The sequence below is a fragment of the Microtus pennsylvanicus genome, chromosome 11 (genome assembly GCF_037038515.1).
Source record: "Microtus pennsylvanicus isolate mMicPen1 chromosome 11, mMicPen1.hap1, whole genome shotgun sequence".
Lineage (NCBI taxonomy): Eukaryota > Metazoa > Chordata > Mammalia > Rodentia > Cricetidae > Microtus > Microtus pennsylvanicus.
The window spans coordinates 64,317,541-64,340,325 of record NC_134589.1 but is presented as its reverse complement, the minus strand read 5'-3'; the positions used below and the strand labels follow the sequence as shown (position 1 = coordinate 64,340,325).

General features: G+C 45.6%; 1 protein-coding gene across 2 annotated transcripts in view; it reads left to right on the top strand.

The window, feature by feature from the left end:
- The window catches only part of Gria1 (glutamate ionotropic receptor AMPA type subunit 1), a 320,473-nt gene that overhangs the window by 166,284 nt on the left and 131,404 nt on the right, over window positions 1–22,785 (top strand). For both annotated transcript variants that reach the window (XM_075992548.1, XM_075992549.1), the window contains exons 3-4: window positions 12,749–12,988; window positions 16,610–16,794. In XM_075992548.1, the coding sequence (XP_075848663.1) occupies window positions 12,749–12,988; window positions 16,610–16,794 (425 nt within the window). The remainder of the gene's footprint in view (window positions 1–12,748; window positions 12,989–16,609; window positions 16,795–22,785) is intronic.

The following is a 22,785-nucleotide window of genomic DNA, read 5'->3' as shown; positions in this document are numbered from 1 at the left end:
TCAACTGAGTCATCTGAGAGAAGACGTTCTCAGTTGAGGAATTTTCTAGATCAGATTAGCCTGTGCACATGTATGTGAGGAATGGTCTTGATTATAAATGGCTGTAGGAGGGCCTGACCTACTGTGAGCCACACCATTCCTTTGACAGGCAGTGCTAGGCTGTGGGAAAAAGCTAACCTAGCATAAGCCAGGGAGTGAGCCAGCAAACAGCATTCCTTTGCCGTTTCTGCTTCAGGTTCCTGACTTCCTTCAGTGATGGACTGTGCCCTGGAAGTGTAAGATGAGACAATCCTTTCCTCCACAAGGTTTTTAATCAGAATGTTTTATCACAGCAGCCGGCAGGAAACTGGAGTACCTAGCATATGTGGGGCCCCTGGTTCTACCCCTGTTCCCCCTTTCCCATTAGTAATTATTAAATTAGTATTTGTAGAACATACTTGGCATAGGGTTGGCACACAGTGGTACCGTGATTGTTTGAAGTTGGCTGTTTTTATGATGCAGAGAGTGAGGGTTCTGGTTGTGTTGACACACCTTCATAGCACAGGTCACACAGTGGGGACAGACCTGCATTCGTATGCTAACTTCATCCTGTATCTTTGGACTGAATCACAGAGGATTAACTAATCTCCTTGAGTTCAGCTTCGTCACGCATGGAAAAGAAAACGTGAATCTCAACCCTGTTGAGGGGAGTGAAGGAGAAAACCCACATTTACCTAGAGCAGCATTAGACCCGTACAGTAAATACTGGGTAAATGACACAACCACAGTGAGAAATAAGAACGGTGTTGCTGCCGGCAGCGCCAGCCACCAGGAGCAGCGAGGTCACCAGCAGACAACATCACACACCATCAAGGGAGGCAAGAGGCTCTACCAGTGAGAATCTTGACACTCGTTGTGCATATTCTAAACACATGGAAATTAAATAAAGCTTAAAGTGTAGTCAGTCAATCGGCTAGCTGTCTGGTAGGAAGAGTTTTCTAGGTCAGTGGTCCCTTAAGGCCGGGTACCTTCAGTACTAAAATCTATGACCCTGTGAGTGCTTGCTCCTGAGTGGATGATGAGTCAGGGACAGTGTGCATTGTGTGTCCCAGCCTTGACAGACTCTCTTCCCATCACAGTCTGTATGTGTATAATCCAGGCCAAGTAGTTTCCCATGCAATGTGAACATCCTGCCTTCCGAACCCATTTGGCATCAGAAGGGCTGAGTTATGTAAGGGTATGTGAACCCTCCATGCCAAAGGAGCACGGCTGAGGAGACTGCGTGTTGTGGGAGGAATACATCAGACTTGGCCGGGTTCCAGCACCAGCCTGAGAGTAGTACTCTCATCCTGTCAATCCAAGCTGACGAGAAATGACCTCGGAGAGCGCTGGCCGACACACCCAAGACCTGCATCCCTTCCTGCTAGACCCACGGGTGTAGGTGATGACCTCTCTTAGAATAATGTGGGAAAGAAGCATCACCAGGCATGACTGTGCTTATCCCTCAACTGGTATGCACAGGATTTGGTGCATTTCATGCACCAAGAAAAGCCGCAGTCTTTACGTTCAGTGGAGCTTTGCCTCCATGGCAGGTGAAAGGACACCCACAGAACGTCATTTGAAAATGTGTAAGCAGTGAATCCATCCCATGCAAGAGACGTTATGGAAGAGAGAAGGGGTCAATAGTCAAGAATACATCTGAGTGGGTAAAACATGAGCCATTCAAATATGAGGACCAGGATTCAAGTTTCCAGAACCCATGTAAACATCAGGCAGCCATAACAGCCAAGTATAACTCTAATTCTCATGAGGCAGAGATGGGATTCCCTGGAGCAAGCTCAATCAGTGACCTCTGGTTTTAAAGGGAGAGATCTTGCCTCAACATTTAAGATAAAGGGTGATCAAAAAAGACACCTCTGCCTCTATATGTGAGTACACACACATACACATGCATACACACACACACCTGCGCACACACACACATTTTAAACATAGCATCCTTATCTTGATATAAGCATTTGTTCATTGATCCATGTGCCAAAAGTACTGTACAATCACTGTCCCCGTAGGAGTTGTAAAGAATAATGGAGCCTTTATAAGGGCAGGGTACCGTACGTGTCCCTCATTTCTCTATCTCAGCGTTCGGCCCACAGGGTGTAGATAAAAATGATAGGATCAGATATGTCATGTTATTGAATACTCAGTGCTTAGAAGTGTGGGTCATTTGTGAAGCTCCTATCTTGATCTTGAGCCCTGCCGTATGGAGTAGGAGCAGCGTGAAATCCTGCAGCCATTCATTGGTTGGTTTGCTCTTCAGCCTCGCAGGACCTGCACTTCACCTTTGCTGTGCCTGGTAAAAAGGTTCCTTACCTGCTTCCCCTGGCCCTTCAGGCAGCCCATGCCCTGAGCAATCTTGATATGTATGAAGCTGTTCACACAAGTGGCTAGGGCAATGGTGACAAAAAAAAAAAAAAACATGTGTGTGAAACCCTGACACAGATGGTGGAGATGCTCAGTCTCTGGATTCTCTGAGGCTGTGTAGCCCCACCCCACACACTTTTACCCTGTTAGCCTGCATCCATTTCCTTTCGTGTCTTCCAAGAGCACACACTAACAAAGCCTGTGTTGTAGATAGAACTTCGCAGATACATACTTCGTGGACAGAAGTGCACTTTTAGTGAAAAGGCTTGGAGGGAAAGAGAGCAGGAGGCAGGAGGGCTGCCCAGCCTAGGGTCTGCCAATGGCCAGAGACACTGATTCTTGACTCAAGAGACTCCAGTGCTGGTAAGCTCGATATAAGCAAATCATAAGTCGCCCATTCCCATTTGCAAACTGTCCCATTGACTCAGCACAATCCTTCCATCCACAGTGTCTCTTGTCGTGTAGCTTCTACTATACAACCACAGGGTTGGAAGTCTGTGCAATGAGCTAATGTTGACCTTCTCAGACTGAAGCGAGAATTCTGCAGATTCCCATGTCACACACTGAGTGGCCTAGACTTTGAAGAGCATTAATCCTTTAGCCCTACACACAGTGACAAGCTTGCCTTCTCTCCAGCCTCACCCAGCTACTTCATTCTTTCTCTATATCAGGTTCACATGGTCATCTCCCGTCTCTACACACACACATCCCTGAGGATGAGAGCCGGGGTCCACACATGCTATGCAGATGCACCCCACCTTTCTCCTCTACACACACAAACATATGATGATGGAGACAGGGTCTTACACATGCAAGTTCATCTGTCTGTCTGTCTATCTATTATCTATCTATCTATCTATCTATCTATCTATCTATCTATCTATCTCTGTCTTTATGTCTACACACACACACACATACACACACACACACACACACACACACACACACACACACACACACACCTGAGGATGGATCCAGGGTCTCACACATGCCAGGCAAGTAAAGCACCACTGAGCTCCAGCTCAGGTCTTTCCTGTGCTTTCCCAGGTTACATCTTGTTGCTGTGCCTTTTCAGGTCTCCATCCCTCTACATGCAGCTCTCTTCTGGCCCCTTGCCTAACCAGCTCTTCACCATGATGATTCTTCCACTCAGTCACAGATGCTATAGAGAGGGGCTCCTTGGCACCTGTTAGAAGCAGCTGGCCACCCACTCCTGGTCTCATTGTATTTTCTTTGTAACAGCTGCAGCATCCAGAATGACCCTCTATGAGCTCTCTCCTTTGGGACCACAGACTCCATGACAGCAGAGACTGTGTATCCAGTGCTCATCCCCATGTTGGAGATACTAGATTAGGCTAAGAGGCTGAGGACAAGACTGTCATTGCCTCAAGGCCAGACCGCTACTAACCTGGATAAACCAATGCACTGAGACTCTGTGCTGCTGTCCACATGGAACTGTGCCCCCATAAAGGCAACCCTCGGGATGCCTCTGTGTAGACCATCTCCGCTGACTTGCCCACTGCCGGAGGCCACAGTGTAGCTAATAAACTCGCCACTTCTCCCTTTTCTATCTTGGGAATTTTTTCACCACCTGCATCACTGACCTATCACAGTCTCCCAGAACCCAGAACCTTCTTTCTGCCCAACACACACTGTGTGTTCAATGGACATTTGCCAGAGGAGTAAACTAAGAAGACAAAGAACATTCCTTCCTTTAGAGCTACATACATGTCTCCAATGCATAGCAAAATTCTAGTAGAGGGAGGGAAGAAGGAAGAGAGGAAGAGGAGAGAAAGAGAGGAAGGGGGAGGAGGGAAAGAGGAAGAGAAAAGGAAGAGGTGGAGGGAAGGAGGAAAAAAGGCAGGGGAAGATGAGAAGAAGGGTGGGAGGGAGGAAGGGAGAAAGGGAAGATATGAGAGGGAGGGAGAGAAGGAGGGAGCCAGAGAGGGAGGGAAGAAGGGAGAAAGAAAAGGAGAGATGAGAGGGAGGGAAGGAAGGAAGGAGAAAGGGATGGAGAGATGAAAGGGAGGAAGGGAGGGAAAGAGGGAGAAAGGAAAGGAGAGATGAGATGGAGGGAGGGAGAGAAATGAGATGAAGGTGTGAAGGAGGAAAGGGAGAAGGACCTCATCATCCAGATGTTTCCAGTACAGCTCAGGATGGAGAGCCATCAGTGCCAGGCCAATGTCTCTATGGGGACAGCTCTGAGCCCCACTGAGTTCTGAAGCAGCAGGAGCCAAGGCTTCTCAGTCATCTGCCCCTCCCCTTTCCTTCAGCAAGACACCCACACAGTGAATTTAAATCGCACAGCCAGTGAGCCTGGCCTGTTTCTAATTCTCAGCCTCATATACAGTCACATCCCATCAGCCTCCTGGGCCCTGGTCCTCAGTTCTCCAGCTGGGCAGTAAATGCTCAAACTGCTCAGAGGAAGCTGGCTCCTCGGCAGCCTTCCAGTCAGGGCTCTTGGGCCTGGCTAAAGAGAGATGCCAGCAAGCTGAGGGAAGAAATGCTGGCACCAAGCGAGGTGCCTAAGCTTAGTAGGTCCCAGGTACTTAGTAGGTCCCTGTTCACCTCCAACGTTGTGCCAGATCCTATACCCCAGTCTGCATTGCCCTCTGCGGCTGCTCTAATTCTCCTCTGCAGGTGGATAAACTGCTACTTTACCTGGACAGGCAGCACACATCCTGGCCTGCGGCCAGCACTCAGTCAGCACTGGCTCTAACAGCAAGTAGGACCGTTTGTTCAGTATCCTCAGGCTCCTCCATGATTTCCCTTGACGCGGACTTGCTGAAGTCATTAAGAATCCCCAGAAAGGCCAGAAGCACGCTTGTCTGGGGTCATCACAATATCTCAATTTTCTTGCAACAGTAAATAGTAGTTAACTGTATCAGAGACCTGGGAAGGGTTTGCCTCCTAGGTGACAGACAGAGATATGCCAAATGTGTCTCAGAATCCTCAGTGAGTGTGGTTTTGTTCATAGGGAATGGGAACGAGTATGTGGTAATTCTGCATGGGTCAGGACTAGAGCCAGAGCATGGAAGGGGGCGGGGCACTGTCCTCTGAGTGACAGACATAATGCAGGTTTGACAAGACATTAGAGTTGAATGAGAGTACAAACTGAAAGGGTAGAGTTGCTCAGGTGTATGTGGTGGGGGGGCGCAGTGAGTGTCTACACATCCTCCCACACATGTATATGTTGTCGCTCCCTCCCCCAAAAGGAAGCTGTCCCCATCACCTCATTATCCAGTATTTTCCATGAGGCTGACACACTTCCAGGGATTGAAGCCAGGAGCCAAGGAGAAATGTCAGAGAGAGAGGTTTTAAAGGAAGTGACAATTACAAAGCAGCTGATACAGGGAGTTCCCTCCCATGGAGGGAGCTGTCAGGGACAGTGGCCAGGCCCGGAGATTTATTGATACTAAGTGGATGGTACTGCAACCAGGCGAGACTATCAAAGGGCCCCTATGAGCAGCAGCCTGGCCAGGGCTGCCACGCTGAGCAGCTTGGGGCCTTTTCTGCCCTGTGTCTCCCCGAAGGAAGCCCTGGCCTCGATTTTCACTTCCTCCAGTTGTTGGAAGTGCTCTCCTGCAGACTGTCCTGGAGGCAGGGGCCTTGCACTAGACACAGCAGCAGGATCCCAGAGCTCCATGGTCTCACAGGACCTTTGTGCCTGTTATTCCTTCCTTATCCCTGGAATATGCTTCATAGACAATGACTGCTGCTAACACTCTGCTGTGGTTGAGGTCTCCTTATACTGTTCCAGTGATACTTGCTCTCCCGCTCCCGTGTACCTGTGTGCGTACGTGTGAGTGTGCATGTGCGTGTGTGTGTGTGTGTGTGTGTGTGTGTTGTACATAGATCAGACATTGATGCCATCAAGCATCTTGCTCAATCTCTCTCCATCTCAGTTTTTGAGGCAGTCTTTCACTGCATCTTGAGTTCACTGATTCCCTGACACCAGATGCCAACACAGCCCAGGGATCCTTGCACCTCCCTGTCCTTGACTCCCTAGGGCTAGTATCGTGGGTGCGGCACACCACACCAGGACTGCTATGTGAGTACCAGTGGTTTAGCTCACTTTAGAGCATGGCAAGCACTTTAGCCATTGAGCCTCCTCTTGATGCTGAGGATCGATGCCCCTACCTGAACAATGGACTCATCCCTGATAGACACTGAGACTCGATTGTTAATTATAACTATTTCCTGGTAACTGTCCTTACCTTCTACTGTCAGAATGTTGATCGTTGAGGCGGGGGTCCTGCCAAGCTCACCAACTCATCTCTGTTTTCCTAGAGGTGCCTCGTGAGGATCAGGAGCTGGCTGCTTAGAAGTGAATAAATGGGTCCATGGGCACATTCGTGGGAAGAGAAGAGAATGTGTGTGTGTGTGTGTGTGTGTGTGTGTGTGTGTGTGTGTGTGTGTGTAATCATAAATCATCTCCCCAGGATGGAGGAAACATAAAATAACATCAAGATCATACCATGGTGAATACATACATATGTAGCTAGAGAAGGGTCAGTACAGATTAAAGACAGAGGTTAATAGATGTAGATAATGATGATGATGATGATGATGATGATGAAGAAGAAGAAGAAGAAGAAGAAGAAGAAGAAGAAGAAGAAGAAGAAGAAGAAGAAGAAGAAGAAGAAGAAGAAGATAGATAGATAGATAGATAGATAGATAGATAGATAGCTATACATATGGCTCTAATGCAGTGCCTTTTTACCTGGCCAGACAAAGGGCACTTGAAAGAATTTTTCAGAACCTGAAGCCAATCTGTGGGCCAATCTCTTTCTTTCCATCACTGTAGAGAAAGAAGGCAGCATGTCAAATATTTCAGGAACTTGTGCTCCTTAGCCAGACTGGCAGAACTCTCAGGTCCAGTCTTTGCTGTATGCTGGTCACTAGTCTGTAATTTCCATTGTGCACTAGAAAGAGTCAGTGTGAAGAGACATCTTGGCCCTGGATCAGTGGTCTAATAACAGCACACACTGATGAACGCCAGCAGCCCCTGCACTTCAGGCGTTCCTATGTTGTCGACCCCACACACAATGCAGCCTGCTGGGAGTCTCTGCTGGGAGTCTGTACTTCAGCCAGAACACACACACACTGGGGTCCGGCTTCTGCTTAGAAACACTCCTGCTCCTTCATCCCTACTGGTCACATTCAGGAATCGGGAATGTGTCTTCCAACCCCTCATCTACCCTCAGCTAACTCACACCATGGGTCAAATGTTGCATCTTAAATGAAACTCCTGCCTCTGCAGGCTCTGGCCTTAGTGGCAACACTCCATCCTGCAGAATCGAAAGACTCCGAAGCTCTACCATCTTCTGGGACTGGAGAGCTGCAAAGGGGGTTCCTGAATGTCTGAGCTCCAAACAGCTCAAAGGTTGAATCAGTGAATACTTTCCGGCCAATTAGACCAGACTCTAGAAACCTGGTGCCTAAAGGAGCTGAACGCAGCGGAGTCTGAACCATTGTTTCATAGCTGAGAAACACCCGCCCCCAAGAAGACTAAATTTGCTCAAGGTCATCCACGTTCTTCATAATTTTTAAAAGAAAGAAAGGACCATCTGGGTCTTGTGCCGTCTAGTCCAGTCCTTGCTCTACAGATCCCTTTTCTCTGTTGTGACTGTTTATTTTCACAGATCCAAAGCCATGCCTTACAGTATGACTGCCCTTCCATACAGGCCCGGGATCTGTGGAGTCTCCTCTCTCCCTCTCCCTTTCTTTTTCTGCACTTCCATCTCTTTCCCTTCCCTCTACCTCTGTCCCTCTCCTTTTCTTCCTCTAGAGTTTAGCTGAAATGAGAAGTGCCAAAGTAGAAAGACTGAGCTCAGTGACCGCAGGGTGGGGCCCAGCCCACCCAAGGAAATATAAGCTAGGCCATCCCCCGCCCTATATTCTTTTAGGAAACAGTGGTAAATCACAGACTCTTAGTCTAAAGGATAGAGCATCCACTTTAATAAAAGAGATTTGTTAAAGGAAAAAAACAGGGGGTTATTTGAGAAGAAAGTTATGGCCTGCTGTGCCTAAAAATTTAGGCAGAGCCATCGCCCTCCCTATCCCCTCTTTTCCCTCCCTCCCCACAGCCCTTCTTCCCCTCCTCAACTTCCAAAGATCTAGCAAAAACAGCCACAGCCACTAGGACCCCAGAGACCTGGCGGAATGTGTGAAAGAAGAAGGCAGTGCAGGGTAATAGGTCTGGAAGCTGGATTCTCACGGCACAGGACAGTATTTCACTGCCCCAAGGGGAAAGGAGGGAGCCTAAAAATACCATGGAGGGGATTATAATATTTTAACAGGGTTTATGTGCACCCTATGCACACTAACCCCTGGAAGATGGATTGTGCATTTTGACAAATCTATATTTAACACGGGTGGATAATATACAACACAAGTTCCCTGGTAGAAAAAAAAATCCATACTTATGGAAAACCTGAGTCTAGTAATTACAATAGACATTTAAAGACAGTGCCTATTGTGGGCTGTGAACAGAAAGTGAGTCTCATTAGGCAGAAAGAGAAAATAGTTTGAGTGGAGGAGGCTAAGGAGCCACAGAGAAGGAGGTCCAGGGGACTAGCTCCTTCCACCACCTACTCTGGGCCACACGAACTTCCCCTTGAGCATCCAGCATGCATTCCTGCATCAAATATTTATTAAGCACCTATGGTGTTCCAAGCACTCGCTTGCTACAGGACACAAGCAATTATTCCATTCAGAGAATCTGCGTGGAGCAAAATAGCTCCAGATGTATACAGCAGCCAAGGCTGTCGTTTTAGATACAGCGACTAAGGGATGGGAGAAGCCCATGAAGCGGTAGGCTGGTGGTGGGGAGGGGAGGAGATGCAGTCAGCTTGGGAAAGTGACACAGGCTGAGAAAGGATTGCGGAGGATTGCTCTTTGCAGAGAGGAGAGAAACAGTGCTGCAGGCTAGAAGGGAACCAGAGAAAGCAGAGTCCCTAGAGAAAACCGCTGGACTGGAGATACAGAGTGACAGCCAGGATGGCCAATCAGGGAGTGAGGAGATTGAGCAAGGCTGGAAAAGTCAACAGGGCAGTTTTCAGACTCTGTGTCCTGCTCAGCCATCAGGGACTTTCCCAGTGTGCAGTGGGAATCTCAGAACCAGAAGGAAGTGTCATGATGTATTTTGTTTCATTTGGGTTTGTTTAGTTGATAAGCTTCCTTTAGTTTCAGAGAGAAAATGGATTCCACTGCTAAAAAATATACATCATGCTGTATAACCCAGATGATTTAAAACTGTATGCACATGTATGTGTGTATTTAGATGTGTGCCTGTGTATACATGTATGTGTGTATATGTGGTGTGTGTGTCCATGTGCACACGATAGCAGAAGGGAGACCATGCAGGGAAGGAAGGAATCTAATGAGAAGAGGGAGGACAATAGGAAGAAGAAAGACTGTTATATCATGCTTTCTCTGTCAGGGAATCTAGTTTTGAAATGTGCACATGAGGGCTGTTTAGTGAGAGTAAGGGGACCAGTGGGAAGAGCAGGAGAGGACGAGAGAGCAGTGAGGTGGGAGGTGAGCAAAGAACACACACCCATGAAAATGCCATAGCGATTTCTCAGAAAATTGGGAAACAACCTTCCTGGAAAAACAAAACAAAACTCTGAGATTCCATCTTACACCTGTAAGAATGGCCAAGATCAAAAATACTGATGAAAACTTATGCTCCAGAGGTTTGGGGGGAAAAGGAACACTTCTGCATTGCTGGTGGGAATGCAAGCTGGTATAGCCCCTTTGGATGTCAGTGTGGCGATTTCTCAGAAAATTAGGAAACAACCTTCTTCAAGACCCAGTAATACCACTTTTGGGTATATACCCAAAGGATGCTCAATGGTGCCACAAGGACATGTGCTCAACTATGTTCATAGCAGCTTTGTTTGTCATAGCCAGAACGTGGATACAACCTAAATGCCCCTGTATCGAAGAATGGATAAGGAAAATGTGGTACATTTATACAATGGAGTACTACACAAAAGAAAAAAATAATGACATCTTGAATTTTGCAGGAAAATGGAGGGAACTAGAAAACATTATTTTGAGTGAGGTGACCCAGACACAGAAAGACAATTATCACATGTACTCACTCATAGGTGGTTTTAAGCATAAAGCAAAGAAAACAAGCCTACAAACCACAATCCCAGAGAACTTAGACGACAATGAGGACACTAAGAAACACTTACATAGATCTAATCAACATGGGAAGAAGAAAAAAACAATATCTGAGTAAATTGGGAGCATGTGGATCTTGGAGGAGGGTTGAAAGTGGGAGGGGAGAGACAGGGAGGGGAGCAGAGAAAAATGTATAGCTCAATAAAAAACAATTTAAAAAAAGAAAATGCCATTGTACCAAAACCTATTCTTTTCTACACTAAAAATTTAATTAGAAAAAAAATTCTGAGAGTAATCATAGAATATCCAAAAAGCTTCAAGCATTTCCCACAAATTATAGGACATGTGAATAATGGATAGTAATTTAAAATATCAAATAGGCCATGATTATCACTGTCAGCTCTCGGGACAGCCATGGAGCAGGTTAGGGTAGACATCTCATGATGTTCAGTCTAGAGGAAGATCTGTCAGTCAGTGGGCAAGCTGTCAAAGTGTTGAGAAAGCCTGGCAGGAGTTGGAGTTTGGGTGTCAGGGGTGGAGATAACTGAAATACAATGTAATCATGTGTGAAATTCTCAAGGAATAAATTAAACATATTGACATTAATAATAATTCTCTAGGAATATTTTTGAAGACTCAATATGTTAATGTACACTGAAGGTCTGGGTGTCCCCTAGTTGAAGCAAAGACTGTGAACTCTACCAGATAGAAAAGTGAAGAGTCCAGACTGACTGCGGGGCAGCTCCATCCCATGCCCTTGGTCTCGTCCCCATCACATTCTCATCTAAGCAGCAATGTAACCACCCACAAACCAGCATTGGGAACTGCTTGGGTCCTACGGAATGGATCCTGTGGGGATATTTACATGGCTAAGCCGTTGTTGTGGCTGATAGTCTGAAAAGGCTGGAAATCTCCTAGCAAGATTGCAACATGAACATCAGCAGACTTACACTGAGAGAAAGGGCAAGGCGGAGAAGATCAATACTTGTGTTCCTAAACCCACGTCAGCAGCAACAGTAGGCTGCCGCCCTTCCTAGAGCAGTTTTTAAGCTTCGCCGTAAAGTTGTGGCTAAAGAAATGAAAGGTGACCACACAGGCAGCGTATCTACCCACCTTGGATTTGATCTAGAACATATACACATGAGCATGCCTGTTAACTGTGTGTGCCTGTGTTTGTCAGCGCGCACACGTGGAAGTCTGAAGACAGTCTCACAAGCTCACCTTTCTTTCTATCTTACTTGAGACATGTTTTCTCTATTGTTTGCCAGTGTATACAGACTAGCTGCCCCAAGAAATCCCAGACACTCTCCTGCCTCCAGCTCCCATCTAACCATAAAGCAGTAAGATTACAGGCACACATACTACTGTGCCCAGCCTTCCACATTGCAGGGATTCAAACTCCCGCCTCCCCCCCCCCACTCTCATGATCAACATTTTACTCCCTCCGCCATCTTCCCAGCACAAAATCGCTTTCAACCATCAGTTTCAATCTGCCCTCTGAAAAGTGACCCTGTCATTCTTTTCTTAACACAGTTCTTGTGGTGACAAAAAGAGCTGGTTATGGAGATGCGGTTTCTGTGTGGTTACTATAATCAATAATCACGATACCACTGATCTATAACAGACATCTGATAAACATTGGCTGTGGGCAGATGGAGGAGGGTTTGCACAAATGAAAGTGTGCATAGAATGGAAAGACGGGAGGATCAATGGACTGGTGACCAGATTGGCTTTTGAAGGCACGGGTGGATGGCTGATTGGTAGGGTGGACAGCTAGACAGTAGATGGCAAGGGATGGTGGGCTAAATGGATTATTCGAGCCATCTGACCATTGGTCTACAGCACCTTCTATTCATTAATTGGGGGGTGGTACTCATGTATATACATGTATGTATGCAAGTGTGTGAACCCATGTGCACACGTTCAGAAGGGGGGCTATTGGGTGTCACCCTCTGCTGCTCTCTGCCTTTATTCCCTTCCTACAAAGGCCTCTCAGTGAACCTAGAGATTACTAGTTTTGGCTTGACTGGTAGCCAGTGAGACCCATGGATTTTCATGTCTCCCCACCTGGGGTTACAGGTATTTAAAATTATACCTGGCTGTTTCCACCAGTGCTGGGATCTGAACTCAGGTCTTCATGCTGTGCAGCAAGTGCTCTTATCCAGTGAGAGGCTTCCCAGCCCCTACTAACCTTTCTTATCTTCTTTTCCAGTCTGTTCCCAGTTCTCCAAAGGAGTCTATGCCATCTTCGGGTTTTACGAACGAAGGACTGTCAACATGCTGACCTCCTTCTGTGGGGCCCTCCACGTGTGCTTCATTACTCCAAGCTTTCCCGTTGACACATCCAATCAGTTCGTCCTCCAGCTGCGCCCAGAACTCCAGGAAGCTCTCATCAGCATCATCGACCATTACAAGTGGCAGACCTTTGTCTACATTTATGATGCTGACCGGGGTAAGCCAAGGGTTAAGGAAAGGACATTGTTGAGGGATGGAGAAAAATCACCAGCAGGAAGGGTGATGCCCCTCTGTCTCCTTAGAGCACATGGGGAAGCAAGCCAGGTGCTTAATTTGTGTGCAATGATTTCTTGATGGCCAATATTTAACTCAGAGCATAAAAATATATCCTCTGAGAGAGATATCTGACCCATCAAGCCATTCTACCATTCACAAGCTCTCATATCTCTGAAAGCCAGGGTCTTCAGCAAAGTGGATCACAGCTCACAGTGTGGTGAACAGAGCATAAAACAGACTGAGATCTGAATCCTAGACTCTCTCCTCACCAGCCCTGTGACTCTGGGCAAGTTCTTGATGCATCAGAGTCACCACTTGCATAGTGGGTCAAATTCTCCATGCCTTCATTCCTTCGTGTCCAGAATGAAAATGAATTGTTACTACTCAAGAATGTATTATGAAGATTCAATGAGCTAATGACTGAAAAATGTTTGTTCATTGCCTATAATGTAGCAAATACTACCCTCAATATGTTATCCCCTGTCAACAATATCATCTTCACCATCAACAGCAGCAGCACCATCAATCAACAGCAGCAGCACCATCACCACCACACTGTCACCCCTCTCACCATCATCATCACTATCATCCCAACATCATCACCACTACTGCCATGAACATGAATCATCATCATCATCACTTTGCCCAATCCCACAATCATCATCACCACCATCATCTTGATCAGCATCACTGTAATCACATCATCATCACCACGCCGCCACGATCATGAGCATCATCATCACTTTGACCAATCCCACCATCCCACCACCATCATCTTGATCAGTGTCACTGTCATCACATCATTACCATCACCATCATCATCGTCATCATTGCTGCCATCACCATCACCACCATCATCATGTGATAGCAACACCCAAACTCCAAACATCATCATAACCACTCTCAGCCATCATTGCTGCCATCACCATCATCATCCCCTAGAGCTTTTTTAATCCTGCTCTCTTTGAATTCTGCCATCACATTTCCCAATCAGTTCCCATACATTTTACTCTGTGTAGCTTCTTTATGCTGGGGTGCATTTGTCTACCCTATCTACCTATATGGTACTTGGCGTCTTTTGCATTACATCCTATTTTCTCTGCTCCCTCATCCTCTAACTAGGAACTCTTCTCCTGACCCCTACGGTGTGTGCTTGCCCTTCCCTGCCTCCCTCTTATGCGTGGTCTCATCCTGTAAGAACACTGTCATTGCTAGTGTAAAAAGATAAATGGCCTGGAACTTGAAACCTAGAGGCAGGGTAGCACTTTCCTGGCAGAGTTTCCCTCCGAGAAACTTAGAGACTTTGGATAGGAGGGTGGCTGATTAAAATGGCTTTATAGGCAGAGGAGAAGGTGCTGTTCAGAAAGGTAGGTGCAGAAGGGAAGAACAAAAGCATCCATTTCTTTCTGTTTTCTTTGATCTCTTCTTGTCTCTCCCTATTTTGATGATTTCCCTTCTCTGACATCATCCACTGTTTGGATCATCTGCCAATGGTCCCTTTTAGGACAACCTTGTGACATAATAAAGGCTTAAATCAGAAGTGGCAACTCCAGAAAACCATAATGTAGCCCCTAAAAGGAATTTCTTGGGTTTACAAAAGAACCCACACTATGCAAAAGGCTGTGTCCATCTCAAAACCCAGACACTGAGTTGTGCCATTTTCTGGTTGTGTAATCATGGAATGATGAAATGTGGTGTCCACATCTTCAAAACAGGGATCAGAGTAAGACTGACCCCCCTAGAACCTCGTTAACTGAAAGAGGAAAGCCAGGAAAACAGTGCCAAACACTCAGTGAGGGCTCAGCAAACGTGAAGCTCACTCACACAACACAACTTACTCTGAAAATGATACAAAGTGGAAAATCAGATCAGAATCAATTTGGAGATGCTTCCTGGGGCCTAATGCCATTTTGGTCACCATAGAAAGGATTAACAGTGTCACTAGGAGTTAGACTTGGAACGCATACAAAAGATTAATGTGACAGGAAAATAGCCGTCTATGACAAGCACAATACCGACCTACTTCCACCACCCCCTGTCCCATTCCTTGTCCCTGGATCTGGAAAGCCTGTGAATGCTGTGGCCAAAGGGGAGCTAAGGTTACAGATTCAGCAGGGCTGCTCATTAGCTGACCTTGGATAGTGACAGTGGGAGCCAGAAAACTTGGTGTCAGATTGAATGAGGAAGACTGGGCCATTGTTTGCTGGCTTTGAAGATGAAAAGGGCCATGCGCTAAAGTATATGAGCAGAGAGAGCAGACAAACGTGAGCTAGGGAGACGAGAGAACGGACTCTCTCCCCGAGCACTGACAGAGTGACGAGCTCTGCCAACAATACCGCCCCGGCTCCCTGAAATGTAAGCTGTACATTGTCACTGAGACACGACACCAAGTTTATGGTCCTTCGCTGCACAAAAGCAAACAAGTGCACCACAGAGTCTGGGAGCAGAAAGCAGTGGTGCTGAGAAACAGGCCCCTCTGCATAGTCAACCTTAATCAAAGGCGTGGGGAAAAGAGAACGCATTTACCAAACACCTACTGTGTGATGAAGTATTAGCTATTGGAGCCATAACCAAATTCCACAGATTTGTCTCAGTTATTAGCTATCTTTAGATACTAGGTTGGCCTGTTCTATAAAAAATTACTAAATTTCCCAGTATTGGTTACTCTTCTACTGCCATGATGAAATATCCTGAGAAAAGCATCTTAAGGAAGGAAGAACATATTTTGGTTCAGAGTCCCAGAGGGACAAATAGTCAGTTTAGCATGCTGGGGAAGGCATGGCCACTGGAGCAGGGAGCAGGACTTAATCCCATTGCATCTGCACACGATAAGCAGAGAAAGAGAACCAGAAATAGGGCAAAGCTGTAAAACCTGACCGCCCATTCCCAGGTTCATACTTCCTCTACTAAGGCTCCACCTTCCTAAGATTCCATAACCTCCTCAAAGGGCAGCACTAACTGGGGACCAAGTAAATGTTCATACACATGAGCCTCTCTGCGATTTTCTCATTCAAAGTATCTCTGTCCCCAGATAATAACAGATATCATTTAGGAAACCCTTAAGGTATCAGAGCAGCCCGCACCCAACACGCCTGTCTCATCTTCCTCAGAGCACCGGGAGGCAGGCACTATTTATGCTACCTCTTTACCTTTAAAGAAATCAAAGTTCAGACAGGCAAGCAAGCTGGTCGAAGTCATTTAGCATATATTTTGGATCTGAACATTTTGTGGGGTTTTTAATCAAAAAAATCTTTTTATTGTCTGACCTGCCCTGTAAACAGAATAGCAAAAAGGACAGGATGCTTGCCTGTGCGGCATTCGGACCCACGGAGAGCAGGAACTGAGCTTGTTACAGGAAGGGTGGGGGACAGCAGGGACCACTGAGGGAAGTGGATGCAAACAGCAGAGACTGCAAAGAGAAAGTGGGCGTAGAAGGTGGATGCAGACAGGTAGCTAAATGCGCCTGGTGGAAGGAGGGGTGGGCTGCATCAAGAGCAGGCAGCAGAGGATGTCACCTGTGAATGCTGACGCTGCCATGTCTCTGTCCGCCCCTCCGCTACAGGCCTGTCAGTCCTGCAGAGAGTCTTGGATACAGCTGCAGAGAAAAACTGGCAGGTGACGGCTGTCAACATTCTGACAACCACTGAAGAAGGCTACCGGATGCTCTTTCAGGACCTGGAGAAGAAAAAGGAGAGGCTGGTGGTAGTGGACTGTGAATCCGAACGCCTCAACGCCATCCTGGGCCAGGTATTAAAGGCAACAAGGGGCACAGAGCAGGCGCTGAGGATAATTAGGGAAAAGATGCGTGTGCTTCTGATGTGGGTGTTAGGGAGAGGGGGTCTAAGGAGGACTCTCAACGAGGTGAAACTTGACGCCTTCCATTTTACATTCTATGAGTCCTAAAATTTTAATCTGACACTTGATGAACAAAGCCATGGGAGCATTGATAAGACACTCCAAGCTGTCCTCACACTGGCTAACCAGAAACTTACTTCTTAGGCTCCTCTTTATTGTTAAAATTAAATTACATTGTCTCTTAGAGCTTACAGAGTCCAGGCTGCAGACCAAGTCCTGTGTTCATGCTGGGCTGTGTCACTCACAGAACCAGTATTGGGTATCACATGACATTGGCCCAATGACCTGTTTTAGGGGCCACCTCCCTTTTCACTCCTTCCTTGAGCAGCTCCTGCCTCCGAGAACAGGAAGGGTGGCATATCCTGTGAACAGGTTCTGTAACTTCAACAGCTTCGGCTAGCAGGCTCTAAACTGTATTTGCTATGGTGTCAGAATCAGAGAAAGTTTGGCAGCCGAGCCGGGAGCGCCACTATATAGATCACTGTCTTTTTGAGCTGCATTTGTGTATTCAGATGAACTAGCAAGGAGGAGGCATGCAGTCATGTTTGAACAGTACCATATAATGAAAGATGGGCTTTTAAGCTACTTGGCAATATGACAAGGCTGGTTAGTGGCCCTCAAGACCCTGGACCCCCTCGTGAGGAGCCTCAACTCCAGATCAGCGATGGCTGTGAAGCCTCCACCACAGGACAGGGAAGACCTTGGAAGCCATGGGCTCTTTCCAGCGTCAACTATGTGTGTTCTTCAGTGTCAAGTGTGGCTTTGGGGTTTGCTCTTGAAGAGAAACGAGAATAAAATTGTTTCTATGGTGATAGAAGTCCTCTGGGCTGTAGTCGGGTACTGAGTGCTAGCATCTGGGGTGACGGTGAGGGCAGTAAAGGGCAATAAGTAAAGGCAGAGATTCTGGAAGCAAACCAGCTGGGGGGTCGGCTTCCAGGTTGAGTGTTGGCTAGCTTCATGACCTTGGACTGTGCTGATAATCTATTTCCACCTCACATCCTCACTCTGCACAGCAAAAATAACAATAACTTCCTCTTGACGGCTTTTACGAGGACTAGAAGGACCAGGACGTGGAACATCCTTAGAAAGGAGTCTGTTCCTAGGACGTGGTGTGTGAAAATGCTGCCTATTGCTGCTATTCATAGTGCCAGCTGTACCAGCTTCATGAGTCATTTCCCTTTTGGACCATAAACAAATTTATCTGCTACAAACCTGGGGTGGGGGACAGGGATGAGCTGAGATGGAAAACGGATAGAATGAATGGCTTCAAGGTGTCCTTACTAGCATGGGTGGCTTGTCCTGGATTGTGTCATGCTGCTGTTTTCTGGGTGCTCACAGCCGAGGAGAGAAGGCACTGCAGTGACTCTTTGTAGATAACGTTCATCCTTACACGCTGTAGATCAAATAGCTCCTATCTATTTCCCTGTTACAGACGAAGAAGAGTTGCTTTGTTTTGTTAACAAACATCTCAAAGGTAACATAGAAGGAAATCAGGAAGTCAAACCAAGCTGGATTTGAGAACATGGTCCAATGTCTTAAAAGCATAACTTGCCTCGTGACTGGAGTGATAGCTCAGAGATCCTGTTCTGGTTGTTTCTGCAGAGGATCTGGGCTTGGTTCCCAGCAACCACATGGTGGTAATAACCATTTGTACTTCAGTCCCAGGAGATCCAGCTCTCTTTCTGGCCTCCAGAGGTACCAGGCACATGAGTGGTATATAGTCATACACGCAGGCAAAACACTCATGCATTTATTTTTTTAATACAACTTTCTGAAGTAAGGGATGCATCTCAACTAGTAAAGTGCTTGCTGCACAAGCGTGAGGACCTGAATTCAACTCTAGCACACACTTACAGAGCTGAGTGGGGTGGGAAAGATTTGTAATTCCAGCACTGAGGAGCTGGAGATGGCTGGTTGACCCCTTGGGCTCACTGGCCAGTGAGCCTAGCTCAACTGGGGAGTACCCTAGGTCCCAGAATCCCAAAACTAACCTGGAAGGCTGCTGAGGAATGACACCAAAAGTCAGTCTCTGTCCGTACCACAAATGCATGTGTGTATTTCTACCCCTAGGACAAAACCATAGTTTTCTGAAGCCTCCGGTTGGTTTGGGGTTGTGGTATAGCCTACTGCTCTATGCCAGTGGCCATCAGGGAAGGGGTTCCAGCTTGCTACTCCTCATGTCACATGGACTGTGACAGGTGCCATCTAAAGTGGAAATTTATCATTTAGGACTGAGCTATCCTTCAACCCTGACTACAAAGAACAATTACAAGTCAGGGAGTCCAGCAACAATCAACCACATCCGAAGTATGGAAGATAATTGTGAGTGAGAGGAAGGCCTGGTGCCAACAATCCAGGAGTTTCACGTAGCTTGGCTCAGGCAGGAAAGGGGTTGGTGTGTGGGTAACCATGCCCTTGGTGGCCAGAAAGATAAATTCATTCCCGAGGATAATGGCAGAGATGGCAGCTCTGAGCTTGAGGCACAGCCTCTATCTAGATCCATCTCTCTGCTGGAATGCTCACTGAGGACTGTGAAGTTCAGAGGTGTAATTAACCTTTCCAGCTTCATCCCCTCAGCGGCGTGGTTAATGCTGAGCTGGCTTTGAAGTAAGGGAGACTGATCTGCTGTGTGGATCTCATGGATGCATTTGCATCTTCTTTTCAGCACTCTTGGGAAGACATCCCTGGGCTAGAAACCAGCCACTTTAGGGTGTATGAAATGGAACATCATCATCATTGGAGAATCAGTCTGACCCATAGACTTAGTGTACGGAAAGGAAGCAGAGGAAGAGTGACATCATCGAGCACAAGAGCATAGGGGGGAACACATTTCATGAGAGGACCAGATAAACTACCAAACTTCTATATGAGTAGGGAACAGAGAAAAGAGCAAGCAATGATTTAATGGAATATGAAATCAATCAAAAAATACAGGAATCAGCCACCCTCTCCATAATAACCTTAAATGTAAATAACTATAACCCTCCAGCTGAATGAAGACTGGCTGATCCAAATTAAGAGAAGTAACCAATGATGTGTTGTTTATAAGAAACATACTAGCAAAAGACACAGACTGGAAGTGATGGGAAGTCTGTATACCAAGAAAATGGAAACCCTAACCAAGCAGAGGACCGTACTTACATACCATAATGCGGAGCTAAAATTTGACAGAGGAAATGAAGGTTACTGCTACGTATTACTAAATGGAACCATCCATCAAGAACATAAGCCCCAAATGTTATTGCGCACCGATTTGTAGAGAAACACTAGTGGTCAGAAATGGACGGATAGAGTCAGATAGAATAAAGCTGAGTGGCTCCAGCTCCAACTCATAAACAAGTAAATGTAAAAGGAGACGTCTCGTTTGTTTCCTGGTCGCCCAGACCTGAATAATCGCACAGAAACTATAACACTGATTGGTCAATGGCTTAGGCGTATTCCTAGTTAGTTCTTACATCTTAAATTAACCCATTTCTATAATTCTGTGTATCACCACGAGGCTGTGGCCTACCAGTAAGGTTCCTGCCGGAAACTTTCTCCTTCAGCAGCTACATGGCATCTCCTTGATTCTGCCCACTCTCTCTCTCTCTCTCTCTCTCTCTATATATATATATATATATATATATATATGTGTGTGTGTGTGTGTGTGTGTGTGTGTGTGTGTGTGTGTGTGTGTGTTCAGATTTTCCACCTGGATTTACTCTGCTAAGCCATTGGCTGAAACAGTTTCTATATTAACCAATGGTAATAAAATATTCACAGCATACAGAGGGGAATCCTACATCAAGTAGATAATTTAGTTAAAGAAAATCCAAGTTGTGCTGAAGATCAAAGAAAGACATCTGTAGAACACTCCATCCAACAGCTGCAAAATACCTTTTCCTCAACAGCCCATGCAACATTTGCCAAAATCTATGACATTTTAGGCAAAAAAGTAAGTTTTAATAAATATAATCAAAATAATTGATTGTATATATGTATTCATATAATAATGGAATAAAATTAAATGAAGAGAAAAAGAAATGACATAAACTATGTAAGAACCCATGGATTGTAGAATACAATCTTGAATGACCAGTTGTTTGTTAAGGAACTCCAGAGGAAATATTTTCAAATGTTTAGAAATCCTAGAATCAAGTGAAAATAAAGCAAAACTTATCAGAACTTTTTTGGTTACAGATATACAGTTATTTTGTGTCTATGCTAAAAATCAAATTGCAAATTCGTATCTTGGTATACTTCAAAGGTTTAGAAAAACAAAAATAGAGATCCTTAAAATAAGTAGGCAGAAAGTAATAATAAAGATCAGATCACAAACTGATTAAATGAAGATTAAAATAACAATATAAAAAGAAAAGAAACAAAAGTTTGGCTATTTGAAAAGAAAAGAAAATGAACAAGCCCTTCCATAAACTAACCAAAAGAAATGGGTAGCACTAGAGATGAAAAGGGGTCATTACAATGGATACCAATGAAATCCAGAGGGTTTACGTTCTGAACACGTAGAAAATCTGGAAAAAATGGAATTCCTAGAAGCATATGACCTTCCCAAATTAAATCAATACAGTAAAAACAACTTCCTTAAGTCTGTATTAAGTGACGAAAATAGAACAGCGGTAATGAGTCACCCAACAAAGAAAAGTCCAAGACTGGAAGAAATCACTGCCAAGTTCTAGCAGATCTTTAAAGAAAAGCTCCTGACTATTTCATAGGCTAGAAAGGGAAGGAGTGTTACCAAAGGCATTCTATAAAACACCATAGCCAGATAAGGACGTGTAGAGGAGGGGTTCAGGAGGGAGAGAGACAGAGGTAGAGACAGGAAGGACGGGGAGAGAGGGAGGGAAGCAGAGAGAGAGAGACAGAGACTAATATCCTTGACAAAAAGCAAAAACTTTATGGCTACCTGCACAGGATCGAGCTAAAAGCCTAGCATAAGTGGATAGATGACCTTTAGGCTCCAGGCCTGAGGAGCTATCTGAGGCTGATAGTCAACAGGAAAGGGAGATGCACTCATCTCTGAGGACATGGACATTGATAGACTCCCCATGCTCCAGTGGAGGCCCCACACCGTGCACAGGTATACAGCACTAACTGGACTTCATGGGTTACAAAAATAATTCAAAAAGACATGAAGTTATGAGAGGATCATGTTGGTAGAGATATAGCAGGAGTTGAAAAGGGCAAACAGAGGGTAGAGGGTAGATATAATAATCATGTAATATTTCATTGTTTACACATATCAAATTCTCAGGAATGAAAAAAATTAAGTGTTTTTTTAAATGCTTATAAAACAAATTTAAAACCACATTTAAAAGATCAGGTACTATAATCAAGTTAGTTAATTTCCAGGAATACAAGTATGATTCAACAAACACAAATCAATCAATATAGCATGGAACAGGCTGAGCAGTGATGGTGCACACCTTTAATCCCATCACTCGGGAGGCAGATGCAGACAGATCTCTGTGAGTTCAAGGCCAGCGTGGTCTAAAAGAGCTAGTTCCAGGATAGGTTCCAAAGCTAAAAAGAAACCCTGTCTCAGAAAATAAAAACAAACAAAAAAAATAAAGCACAGAAATTACATGATCATGTCAATAGGTTCAGAAAAGCCATTGATAAAATCTGGCATGCATTCATGATAAAATCCCTGATGAAATTAGGAATAGAAATAGAATAGAAATTAGGAATAGAAAAAGAATAGAGGGGGCTGGAGAGATGGCTCAGTGGTTAAGAGCATTGCCTGCTCTTCCAAAGGTCCTGAGTTCAATTCCCGGCAACCACATGGTGGCTCACAACCATCTGTAATGGGGTCTAGTGCCCTCTTCTGGCCTGCAGACAGACTGTTGTATACATAATAAATAAATAAATATTTTTTAAAAAAAG